This window comes from Tupaia chinensis, unplaced genomic scaffold (genome assembly GCF_000334495.1).
Source record: "Tupaia chinensis unplaced genomic scaffold, TupChi_1.0 Scaffold000223_1, whole genome shotgun sequence".
Lineage (NCBI taxonomy): Eukaryota > Metazoa > Chordata > Mammalia > Scandentia > Tupaiidae > Tupaia > Tupaia belangeri.
The window spans coordinates 110,625-123,953 of NW_006159698.1; the positions used below are offsets into that span (position 1 = coordinate 110,625).

The window sequence follows — 13,329 nt, forward strand, 5'->3', positions numbered from 1 at the left end:
TGTTTCCCTGTACCAGAGCTAGGAGCACCATCCCCCTGGGCCAGTGTTATTTTATTGGACTTTCTTTGAATCTGGCAAACCTGAGGGAAGGGCACTTTCATGACACAATGTTGGTTTTTTTTTTTTTTTTTTTTTGAGATATTTTTTTTTACTATAGGGCGCGTGCGCTCGCCAGACAGACAGAGAGAGACATAGAGACAGAAAGCGAGAAATCACCCCCCGGGGGGATGGTCACGCCGCAATCCCTTCTCCTCCATTCTCCTCTCGGGATCTTGGGCACACACGCACACGCGCCCGGCGTGAGTTTTAAGCCACCGGGTCCGGGATGCGAACCGCGGTCGACTACGTGGGAGTCCAGCGACATAGCCATTACGCTAACTGCTGGTTCCCGACACAATGTTGGTTTTATACATAGACCTAAAACTGTCCCCTCTCTCATACTTGGACTATAAACTAATTGTGTCTCGGTTAGCATTTTTTTTTTTCTTTAAGAGGTCCTGATAGCAAGATAATAACAGCATAAGATTGGTGCTGCTAGGTTAGGACCACTGAAGTGGGAAAAAGAAGGCCACAATGACAGCGAGAAGCCCCAGGATTTTCCAAAGGGAGGAGACTGGGCAATGACTGGAGGTCCTCAGAGCTCGAGTCTTTAAAGGTTTCAGTATCCGCTGCTTCTGGGTGAAGATGGCATCTCTGGCCCCGTCCCATCTCCCTGGCCCAGCCAGGCGATACTGGTAGGAATTGCAGGGTCCGAAATAGAGTTTCACAGCCAGTGTAGGATCTCTCAGCAGGAGAGAGGCGAAATCTGGCTTCGCACCTATCTCTGAGGCGAGCTCGTCCAAGTAGTCGATGTAATTGGTCTGCAGTATCTGGCTCTGGCTTTCTCCAAACCTGAAAAAAGGAAGGTACAGTCACAAAATGGTCTAATTCTAGGGAACCAGCAGTTAGCTTAATGGCTATGTCGCTGGACTCCCACGTAGTCGACTGTGGTTTGCGTCCCAGACCCGGTGACTTAAAACTCACTCCGGGTGCGTGTGCGTGCGTGCCCAAAATCCCGAGAGGAGAAGGGATTGCGGCGTGACCATCCCCCCTGGGGGGTGATTTCTCGCTTTCTGTCTCTCTGTCTCTCTCTGTCTGTCTGGTGAACACATGCGCCCTATAGCAAAAACCTCTCCAAAAAGAAAAAAAATGTTCTAATTCTATAAGCATACTAGGCTTTCATTGGCTGATGAAAGAAGCAATGAACACGGTTTTAATGAACTCCTCACAAAAAGTGGAGTTCGTCCCGCCAAGACCTATACTTCAGGTTGAAAGCAGGCTGGGAGATAAACAGCTCTGAATTAAGGGAGCCCCTGGAATGTGGCAAGACCCACAGCCATGACTGTTATTTGGTATTTTTAAGCAACTCGAGTCTCCAGGCTGTCAAGGGTGCTACAGATGCTCATGAGGGGACGCATTGGAAAGCTTTGTGCAGCATTTGCCAAGAAAAGATGCTTAGTGTTTGCTTATGAACAGACCAGAGTACCTGGACATGAGGCTGGCACGCAGCAAGCAGGGTCAGTAAATACCAGAGGGGTTACAATTGAACAGGAGGTGCCCTTTACCTGATGTAAGGCCCCAAGTCGACCTCCTATGGTACTTGATCACTCTTGAACCTTATTTCACCCACTCCAAAAGTACAAACCCTTGACCCTTCACAACCCCATCCAAATTTATTTGTTTGTTTATTTTATTGGATTGTCAGAAAAGACATGACATTCTTTTTCTATGCAAAAATGCATTATAACTTTACTGACAACCTAATAATTTGTCAGCAGACAAGTGGAGTTATCAGAGAATAACAGAAACAAAGAGACAGAGGAATAAGCACCCCAGGGGCGTGTGAACATACTGCAGTCCCTTCTCTTCTTTTCTCCATCCACCCAGGACTTGGGGCATGCATGTGTGGGTGCTTTCTAAGGATTTGCACCATGCACTTGGCTATACAGAATCCGGCTCGCTCAGCCACTAGCCATGGGACTGGCCAACCCAATTTATTTTGATGGGGATCTCCAGGCTCATTTCCAGAGATATTCAGGCTACTGCCCCCACTGCCACCCCTATCCCATTCCCTCTCTGCCCACACAGTGTGGGTGGTCTGAGATGGAAGGGACTCTGACATGGGGGAGGGTATAAAACTGTAATGAAAAATCCAAGGGAAAAAGTTCTGCTTTGGTACCATGTTTATCTCTGAGCAGTTGGTTCTTAAACTAGTGTGTACAAGGACCACCTAGGGGCCAGCCAGTGGCAAGGTGGCTGGGGAAACTGGATCCCGAATGGTCAACTGCACGGTCAAGTCCCAGATCTGGTGGCTTGAAAAAGACACTGGGTGTGTGTGCCTAAAACCCCAACAGGAGGGAGAGATGGAGCAGGGATTGTGCTACGACCATGCCCCGTGGGGGTTGCTTTCTCACTTTTCCTATCAATTTGTCTCTCTCTTTCTCTCTCCATTGAGCACATTCACTCTTCTGAATTTTTCAAAAGTAATGATCTAGAAAGAACACTAAAAAAAATGCAAATTTCTAGACTCATCCATGGAGCTTCTGATTCAGTTCATCTGGGCTGTAGCATTCTTATCAAACGTAGTGATAGGTGATTCAGAGGTGAATCCCGTAGGCAGATAATCACAGTATTTTGAGAATCACTGCTCTGTGTAAAGAATTATTTCAAAAGCATTCTTACAGGTCGATTCTTTTTTCACTCCTCTTGATAATGTCTGCCATCATAGTCTTCTCTGAGGGCAAACTACACAAGCCTAGAAAAATAAAAGACTGATTTAGGTGGTAGGTTTAACTCACTATCATTCTATGTAGTACTTTATTTACTTTGTCCATAGGACATTGCACTTACCGGAAAGAGACAGAGAGAAAGAAAGTGAGAAATCACCCCCCACCCCCAGGAGGATAGCCATGCTTCCATCTCTTCTCCTCCAGTCTCCTCTCAGATTTGGGGCACACACACATACATAATTTTCAAGTTGCCAAGCCCAGCACTTGAACCGCAGTTGGCCTTGTGGGAGTTCAGTGCCTTAACCACCATGCCAACTATTGGCCCTATAGTATTTACTCTTAAAATTAAATTCTTGCCGTTTAGCCATGCCACACCTGTCAGCACTGCCATGCTGCTGAGCTCCAGGGGCTGCCATGCCAGCATTCTGTGACTGCCCATGGAGCAAGGTCTGCACCTGGACTAGAAGGTGGGGGTGCTTAGCAAAGGGGCCAGAGGTGAGCCGCTCTGAAGAACCTGCAAGCTGTGCCATGTGGCGGGGCTCTATCCTGAAGGTGACAGAATGCTATGGCAGGGCCTCCTGCACCAGGTGGGAGCAGATTTGGATTTTGGAAAGATGTTTCTGGCTGTGGCATTTGGAAAAGTGGACCCCAAGGAGGCAAGCCTAAAGCTAGGAGACCAGAGGAGAGATTGTTGAAGTAAACCTGTGAGAGCCAAGAATGACCCAAACAACACTAGGGCTCTGGGAATAGGTAAAGCAGAGCAGGTAAGAGCTGCTATGGTATGTTTATGGGTCCTGCTCCTATACCCAGGGTCCCCTGAGCTTCAGACATGGTGAAAAGTGGTCAAGTCCCCATGCATACGGCTGGTCGTCAGACACCTCCGATTCAAGCCCTGAGCGCATTACGGCAGCCCTTCTGCCCAGACGTGCATCCCTCCCTGCCTGTCTCTTCACAGCACTCCGATGCCCGAGAGCTGCGGGTCATCCTTGGTCCCTCTCTTTCTCTTGTTTTCCCGTATTGAGCTCATTTTATCTTGAGCTGTTTCCCACCGTCATGCCTTCTTTTCCACTTTCTCTCTGCCCTGGTCTAGGCTGCGTCTCGCGTTAGTCCCGACTACTGCACAGCCTTCTTGTGGGTCTCGGAGCCTCTCTGCTTCTCCCTCTCTCAATCCCATGCTCCACAGCTCTGCTGAGATCATCAGCCCGAAGTGTTAACAAATCTGGTGGTGCCTGCTCCTTGCTTAGAACCCTTGGTGCCTCTGGCCATAAAGCTTTCTAAAAGCAGAATCCAGGTCCTCAGGTCAAATCTAGTCAGGGTCTCTGGAGGCCCATCAGGTGATTTCTATGGGTACCCAGATGGGAAAAACTGATATTCATTTTTTTTTATTGTTTTCTGTTTTTTAGGTTTTTGCCCTAGGGAACGTATGCTCACCAGAGAGGGACACAGAGAGAGAGAGTGGGAAAGTAAGAAATCGCCCCTAAGGGGGGATGGGCCATGCTGCAATCGAGTCTCCTCTAAGGGTTTTGGGCATGCATGCACATGTGTCCAGTGTGATCTTTAAGCTGCCAGATCTGGGACTTGAACCATGGCTGCCCATGTAGGAGTCCATTGACTTAACTGCAGGTCCCTATTTGTTTCATTTTGCTATAGGAAGTGTGCACTAGTTAAAGACTGAGAGAGAGAGAAAAAAAAAGAGAAATCACCAGCTGGGGAGATGGCCACGCCACAGTCCCTTCTCCTCCAGTCTCCTTGGGATTTGGGCATGCATGCACACGTGCCCTGCATGTTTTTCAAGCCACTTGGTCTGGAATTCAAACCATGTAGTAGGTCATGTGGATCAGCCACCTTAACCTCCATACCACTGGCTGGACCATGATATTCATTTTTTAATCCACAATTTTTAGCATATTTTCAGAGTCCCTGCCCTGTCCCGTTCTTCTCTCAGGTTACTCCCTCACACATCGTGCTCAAGGAATGTCCAGTGCCTGTAATTCCCACACGCATCATGACTCGGGCATGGGCTCAGGTGCTTGAGAAACTAGGTTTCCCTTGCCCACGTGCTGTCCCCACCTGCCGGGTGCCCTTTCCTCTCTCCTTCTCAAAGCACTCCATGCCTTCTACCACCCACGCATTTTCCATGTCTGCTGAAATGATCTGTTTAAATTCTCTGTTCAGGCTAGGCATGCGACGAGTTACTGCTGAACAGAACTGAACTCCAGAGGCAGGAGATAATAGCTTGTGAGGAGGACAGGGCCCATGTGGGAACACTTCAGTACTTTGACAGCCTCCTAGGACTTTCCGAAGTTAAGATGCCTGGGTGTTGAGAATGACTTGGAATCCAGGATGGGCCAAGACCTCAGTCTCTTGATTTGCACATATTCTGAGGAGTTTGTAAACACTACATATGTAAAACAAAAAGACATGGATGTTTTGTATCTTAAACTGATTCTCATGACTCACATGTACTAAACTTTATGCCAATTGAAATTCTCTGAACTGCTTAAGATCTTAAAGAAATAGCTGTAGGGACCAGCAGATGGCATAATGGTTACATTGCTGGACTCCTACATAGTTGACTGCAGTTTAAGCCCTGAGCCTGGTGGCTTAACACTCATGCTGGGCACATGTGTGTGCTTGCCTGAAATCCCATGAAGAGAACAGAGGAGAAGGGATTGCTACATAGCCATCCCCTCTGGGGACTGATTTTTTTACTTTCTGTCTCTCTCTGTCTCTCTGGCAAACACACGTGCTCTATAGGAAAAATCTCTCTCTCTCTCAAAAAAAAAAAAAAGATAACTATAGATATTTTCTATTACTATATCCCTGTATTTGTTATTTTTAAAATTGTCTGCTCACTTTTTAGGATGTTAGTCTTATGAGAACGGCTGAGGTTGTTCTTGTTGCAACTTCCTTGCCTGACCTCTTGAGCACATTCCACCAGGTCTGAAGTCCTCAACCACCCACCTGCCCACTCACCTTTGAAAACTCTTGTCACCCAGCGAGCTTGAAGTTCTACAGTTGGGAAAATGGAGCCCAGGGGCTGGATGAGACCAATGCATGCAAGGGTAGACTTCTCAAGGTGAGGGGGGAAGATGTATTTATACAGTGAGACCATGTTGTCCTCCACTTGAACCAGTGAATCTTCAAGGAAGGGAAAAGAGAAAGTGTATCCCGTCGCAAAGACAATGACATCGATGTTCTCCTCTGTGTCATCCTCAAAGATGGCGGAAGTTTCTGTGAGCTCTTTCACTCTTGGTTTTACCTTGATGGCTCCATAGAGTAGACGACTTGGAAGATCATCATTTAACACAGGCTCTTTCATGAGGTATCTGAGGCATATAGAGAAAACATTCAGAAGACTAATTTACTGAGGCTCTTGGACTCAGTGACATTTCTCACTAGTGGTTCTGAAAATAAATTTTCAACTATTCGAAAAACTCTCACTTGACTATTTGGCCTGTTCTAAGTCTTAGCATCTGGCTTTCTCTCCTCAATGAACACGGAAAAACACGTCAACATGTAGATGATGGGAATGAAAGTTCAAAACGTGGGGCATTCTTGAGAGCTTAGAGAAAATGCCGGTGGGTAGGATCAACCTCTCGGTGTTCTGGTTTGATTTGCACATATTCTGAGGAGTTTGTAAACACTACATATGTAAAACAAAAAGACATGGATGTTTTGTATCTTAAACTGATTCTCATGACTCACATGTACTAAACTTTATGCCAATTGAAATTCTCTGAACTGCTTAAGATCTTAAAGAAATAGCTGTAGGGACCAGCAGATGGCATAATGGTTACATTGCTGGACTCCTACATAGTTGACTGCAGTTTAAGCCCTGAGCCTGGTGGCTTAACACTCATGCTGGGCACATGTGTGTGCTTGCCTGAAATCCCATGAAGAGAACAGAGGAGAAGGGATTGCTACATAGCCATCCCCTCTGGGGACTGATTTTTTTACTTTCTGTCTCTCTCTGTCTCTCTGGCAAACACACGTGCTCTATAGGAAAAATCTCTCTCTCTCTCAAAAAAAAAAAAAAGATAACTATAGATATTTTCTATTACTATATCCCTGTATTTGTTATTTTTAAAATTGTCTGCTCACTTTTTAGGATGTTAGTCTTATGAGAACGGCTGAGGTTGTTCTTGTTGCAACTTCCTTGCCTGACCTCTTGAGCACATTCCACCAGGTCTGAAGTCCTCAACCACCCACCTGCCCACTCACCTTTGAAAACTCTTGTCACCCAGCGAGCTTGAAGTTCTACAGTTGGGAAAATGGAGCCCAGGGGCTGGATGAGACCAATGCATGCAAGGGTAGACTTCTCAAGGTGAGGGGGGAAGATGTATTTATACAGTGAGACCATGTTGTCCTCCACTTGAACCAGTGAATCTTCAAGGAAGGGAAAAGAGAAAGTGTATCCCGTCGCAAAGACAATGACATCGATGTTCTCCTCTGTGTCATCCTCAAAGATGGCGGAAGTTTCTGTGAGCTCTTTCACTCTTGGTTTTACCTTGATGGCTCCATAGAGTAGACGACTTGGAAGATCATCATTTAACACAGGCTCTTTCATGAGGTATCTGAGGCATATAGAGAAAACATTCAGAAGACTAATTTACTGAGGCTCTTGGACTCAGTGACATTTCTCACTAGTGGTTCTGAAAATAAATTTTCAACTATTCGAAAAACTCTCACTTGACTATTTGGCCTGTTCTAAGTCTTAGCATCTGGCTTTCTCTCCTCAATGAACACGGAAAAACACGTCAACATGTAGATGATGGGAATGAAAGTTCAAAACGTGGGGCATTCTTGAGAGCTTAGAGAAAATGCCGGTGGGTAGGATCAACCTCTCGGTGTTCTGGTGGTTATCATCCCCGTCATGTTTTCACCATTTTTTAATGTTATCTATCTTTAATTATTTTGCTATTTCATTTCATTTCTCAGGTGTTCACTTGCTGGAGAGAGGCAGAGAAAGGGAAAGTAAAAATCATCCCTTTCTTCTCCATTCTTCTCTCAAAATTTGGGGCACTCATACACACACACTCCCAGTATGATTTTCAAGTTACTGAATTGGGGAATACAAACATTCGGCATGTGGGAGTCCAGCACCATGCCACCTGCTGGCCCCATATCTGCTTATATTTTTGAAGTTCACATTTTCTTTTGTAGATTTGAGAACTATTTGCTATTTTTTGTTTTTAAAGTAGAACAGTACATGATACACATATAAGCTCTCAGAATACAGTAGTGACATGGTATTTGTTAGAAGACACTCAGACAGAGCTCTGTTTTTAAGGGAAGGAGGCCCTTATCAACTAAAGAAAAATAAACATCTACAATGTTTACTCAGGATTACCATATCAATGAAGTACAACTTTGAGATCAACAGAGATTTGTCTTTTGGCAAAGAGAAATAAATATGTTCCCAAGAGCTGCCCGTGGGAAGCACATTCATGGTGCACAGCCTCTAGAAAAGCATCACTTATCAAATGGAGAGTCCAAGCTTCCTGCCCTGCACCTCCGAAAGGAAGGCCATAGTCTCTCAAAGCAGCCTTCTCCAGTGGTGGACACCCTGAGTGATGGAGAGTTCTGCCCACTAATCCTACTTCTGCTTTCTGGAGTAGCTGTTACTCTCTACTTCGTCTTCTTAAGTACATGTTTTAAGGCATGCCAATAAAATTTGGGATGCAAATTGCAGGACACTATGCTACATTCACTGTCAGGTTCTCATCTGAACTACCATCCTAGCAGTTTGGATCTTTGTAAAGACAGGAACTTAAAGACACCTGTGCAGACCAGTGAGTACACCATAAAAAAGCAAAACTACTCTACTTGTTTTGAGGTTCAAGACCATAATTTTCATGGTTGAACCACCGATTCATCTGCCGTTCCATCATCCATTTTAGAGCTGTCCGAGGCAGGACGTTTCGGAGTGTGGAGCTAAACCGAGTGTGGAACACCATGTCCCAGGGATAGCCATCTTCAGAGATGCGGCTCATAACCCAGGAGCCTTGCCTGGTGCTGATGAAGACCTGGTAAGCAAAGGGAATGCCAGTTAAGGAGGGCAGGAGGAGTCTGCTGTGCAGGTCAAGGGTCACATGTGTGGGCCCCTGATTTTTTGAGGGGAGTTTTTCAAATAGTAAATACAGAACTTTTGATTGAGTTTGAGAGAACCACCTCAAGGTGGTTACTGCTTTTTGCAATGACATCCTGACAGGGGAAGACTGCGACAGTCTTGAGAACTTCACAGAGGCAGAAGGAACATCTTTGAGCTAGCATTAGTCACAAACTCCACAAGTGTCCAACCATGTTCATAGTGTGATTTGCTGCTCCTTAAAGAGCTTCTTCTTCCCTCTCCTCTCTCTGTCCACCCAGCCCGTCTTTTCAGTGCAGGTGAACAGTCATGGTCCTGGGCAATGTCTGCTTGGAGCCTAATGACAACAGAGATCTATGGTAAAAATGTATAGGTCTGGATATCTCTGTATAGCCATGGGAGAATACAAGTGGAAATGATGTGTATATATACACATATGTATGTGTGTATATATATATATATATATATATATGCATATATAGAGAGACAGAGAGAGAATTATTTCATTTTATTTATTATTATTATTATTATTATTATTCAATTTGTTAAAAGAGAGAGAAAGAAGGAGAGTGAGAAAGCAAGCCATAGGTCCAGGACTCAAACCATGGTCAGTCATGTGGGAGTTCAGTGCCTTAACCGCTATGCCACCCACTAGCCCTGTTTCTCTCCCATGCACATTTGAGCCGCTTCTTAAGTCTTTACAGACCATCCCAGGAGTTCTGTTGTACAAGGCTGGCCTTGGTAATTAAGAGAGAGAGAAAGAAGGAGAGTGAGAAAGCAAGCCATAGGTCCAGGACTCAAACCATGGTCAGTCATGTGGGAGTTCAGTGCCTTAACCGCTATGCCACCCACTAGCCCTGTTTCTCTCCCATGCACATTTGAGCCGCTTCTTAAGTCTTTACAGACCATCCCAGGAGTTCTGTTGTACAAGGCTGGCCTTGGTAAGCAAATCAGATTTACTCGCAAGGAACCAGCTCACTTAAGAGGTTAAGATCATGGACTCCAGATCCAGAGTTTGAATCCCAGCCCTGAGTTTGAATCCCAGCCCTACCTCTGACTTGCCGTGTTGCATTGGGTGAGCCATTTCACACTCTCCGTGCCTCAGTTTTTCTGTCTATAAAATGGGGTAATAACAGTACCTACCTCATAACATTATGGTGTAGGTTAAACAAGATGACATACGTAAAGTACTGAAAATACTGCCTGGAAAGTGATAAGCACTGCTAGTTGTCAACACTTTGTATGTCCAGGCTGGAAAAAGGGCTCAGCTGGAGTGAGCCAGATTGGACACACCTTTTGTGGAGGAGGGCCTTACTTAGCTGGTAGAGCTCTCGCTGCCCTGCTCTGCCATGAAACACAAGGGCACTGTAGGCTTGCGTGTGGTAATACTCCGATGTCCTGATTTCTCCCTGCTGTGGTCCTCATGCTGATGTGGCGAGACCGATCAGGTGTTAGATACTATTTAAATATTTTCACTGGAGTCTTTCCCTTTACTTGCTATTCTGTCTTCCTTAACATCGATCATGTTTCACGTTTCACTGCCTGTTTCATTCTCTCTCTCTCTGGTGACCCCGCACCCCCACAAAGCAGGCGAGCCCAATCTGGCCGGCTCCACTAGCAGTGACTTGTGCCATGTGTGAGGACTTGGGCTCAGGCTGAGTCTCCTGAAACGCACGCTTCAGACTGAGGGCCAGCCTCGGATCATGGTGGAGTGTGTGTAACCCAGTGCTGTCGTGGTGTCTGGGACTGTGGTAGAGGAGCCCTACCCTTACACGCGTGAACGGCCTTTAACAGAACAGGGTGCACTTGGGATGTTAGTGATTTTAGGCTGAAACATTAAGCTGTGCAGGACGCCTAATTCTGCCCCTTACATATTGTACATAACTCCTGTAAACTCTGATCGGTCTTTTCTCAGAAAGGTTGAGAACTGTTACTGTTTTTTTTCTTTTTTTTTTTTTTTTTAGAGGCTCTTCTTATGGGGGTGTGTCACTGACCCGAGAGAGACAGAGAGACAATCACCCCCCGGGGGGATAGCCACACCACAATCCCTTCTCCTCTATTCTCCTCTTGGGATCTTGGGCACACACGCACACGCGCCTGGTGCGAGTTTTAAGCCACCTGGTCCAGGATGCAAACCGCGGTCGACTACATGGGAGTCTAGCAACATAGCCATTACGCTAACTGCTGGTCCCTCTATTTTGTTTTTTAATTTGCTCGAGGGCATGTGCACTGGCTGGAGAGAGACAGAGAGACAGAGACAGAGAGAGCACCTCCCCTCCCCTGACATGGAATGGTCACACTATAATCTCTTTCCTCTGCTTGTCCCTCCTCTGGGGATTTGAGGAATTCTCAAGCTCTGGGTCTGGGACTCAAACCACATGGTTGGCTGTGTGGGATCTGGCTGCCTTAACCCTCACTCCATGGGCTGGCCAAGAATATATTACTCTTTAAAAGAGGTTTGCCATAATTACAGGTCCACATTATTAACCTAACAAGTATTGAAGAGACTGTGTAAAAGGCCATTTACGACATTGTAAGGCACACAGATAGAGGGAAGGTAGCTTCTAAATACTGAGTCTGACTCCACGACAGGGAAGACCACCCCGACAAAGACCTGGCTTTGCAGCCCAGACGTGTTCTCGGGCATGTCTGTCTCGGGTCCAGGTCACTGCATGCTGTGTTGTGGTCTAGGACGGATCTTCACTGGGTGCTGGTCCACTCATCGCACCCCACCTGCCTCTTCCTCTGGCTTTACAAGAACCTCTTCCTGCTGCAGGCTCTGCAGAGTCCCAGCAGGAGGGCCCAGAGCTGTGGCTCTCACTCTTCTGCTCTGCCCCAAGCCACTGCCTTCTCCCTTGTTCTTCACACTGGGGTCTGAACACTTTGAAAACTGAAAAGTTTTTTTTTTTTTTTTTCCCCCAAGAAGAGGATGGTTTCTCAGTTGAGTAAGTCCCTCTCTGGTCTTAGTGACTTGCTCTGCCCAGGCTGGCACTGGGAGGCATCTCTCATGGGCCCAGGTGGCCCTCTTGGTCACCTGAGGGCAGTGGGGTGGATCATCATGTTTGCTAGGGGGCATCTCGAAGCCTGCGAGTGTGAGACAGGCTGGTAGTGGGCAGAGGCTCCAGGCTGAGGAGGGAGGTAGGAGTGATGCCTCCTGGCTCAGGCCTGTGCAGACAGTGCTTCGGCAGACCCTGAGCAAAGCTCCCACCAATGCCTGAGACTGTCCTTCCAGAAGGGATCCGTGTCCTGCCGTTCCCAATGACCTCTGCCACATCGCCTACACCTGGTAGCGTTAGACCTTGCGGCAGCTCGGTGCTGTCTTTCCTGAGTGGGTGCAAAGAGGACAGCGGTCAGAGGGCCTCAGGGGCCCTCATGTCTGTGGTCTTGGTTGGCAGTCTTGTTACCCATTTGTCTTTCTGTTTATAACACTTGGGTAACTGAGGAATACTTACATTTCACATTTCAAATACAATTCAAGTATGCACTAAATTTGTAAAAGGCTTCTCCCCACAAATATTAATATGTCAACTTCTAATTAAGTGCTCTGGGTAGAAACAAGGTCTCTTATCTTATCTGGTCAAAATTTCCCATTTGAAAAACAAGGGCAGCAGAGAAGGAAGAGAAACAGCTCACTCCAGGGCACATGGCGGGCCAGTGGCAGAGCGGAAGTCAACCGGCTTCCTGATTTCCATGAAGGCATGCGAATGGCCGAGTTCCCCACCACCCAGCCAGCACGAACAGAGCCTGACTACCGCTGCTTCTCTACTGCCCTCTTCCCTGTCCCATCGCCCTGGGTGGGCGGGCGTTGCACCTGGGCAGCCCTCCTACTCAGCTCCACAGCGATGTCCGAGGCCGAGTTTCCTATTCCGATCACCAGGATGCGATTCCTTTCAAATCCGTCCGGGTGCTTATATTGGCGGCTGTGGAAATATTGGCCTTTAAACCTCTCGATACCTGCAGGGGGAAGAGAGAGGCTTGAGCTGCTGAGTTACGAAGCGATGTCAGGCAAATTGCAATTAAACCATCCTGTCACCTTTTCCTCTGAGGATCGATCATTCGTTTTAGCGCTTCCTGATGTACAGGAGTCACCAGTGAGGCCAACTGGCAAACCCACAGTACACAGCAGACAAGAGCTGTCAGACCCAGGGCCAGGGAGGTGATCTCAGAGCTGTGGCTTGTCAGGGACAAACGAATGGCTTCAAGAAAAGTCAGACACTGGCATGTGATGACCCGTCATCCTGTTTTGTATGTGTGTTCTTCAGAAAGCTCATGGAATATATTACCAGAAAATCTATGCATAAATTTCAAAAATTTTTGTACTAAAAAATGTGTATTTTAATTCCATTTTTCACAAACTGGAATTCCCTGATATACTAAAACTTTGACATAGTAGATATTTTATTTATTTATTTTTTTGGAGAGGTTTTCTTTTTTTTTTTTTTTTTTTGAGAGGGTGCGTGTGCTTGCCCG

The 13,329-nt window shown here is 46.5% G+C and overlaps 1 protein-coding gene across 2 annotated transcripts in view; it reads right to left on the reverse strand.

Annotated features, from left to right (window-relative positions):
* Positions 1 to 457: 457 nt before the first annotated feature.
* The window catches only part of FMO2 (flavin containing dimethylaniline monoxygenase 2), a 36,688-nt gene continuing 23,816 nt past the window's right edge, over positions 458 to 13,329 (reverse strand). For both annotated transcript variants that reach the window (XM_006147795.1, XM_027771544.1), the window contains 5 exons: positions 12,671 to 12,813; positions 8,598 to 8,797; positions 6,993 to 7,345; positions 2,722 to 2,794; positions 458 to 891 (listed from right to left, as the gene is read on the reverse strand). In XM_006147795.1, the coding sequence (XP_006147857.1) occupies positions 540 to 891; positions 2,722 to 2,794; positions 6,993 to 7,345; positions 8,598 to 8,797; positions 12,671 to 12,813 (1,121 nt within the window). In that variant the 3' untranslated portion in view covers positions 458 to 539. The remainder of the gene's footprint in view (positions 892 to 2,721; positions 2,795 to 6,992; positions 7,346 to 8,597; positions 8,798 to 12,670; positions 12,814 to 13,329) is intronic.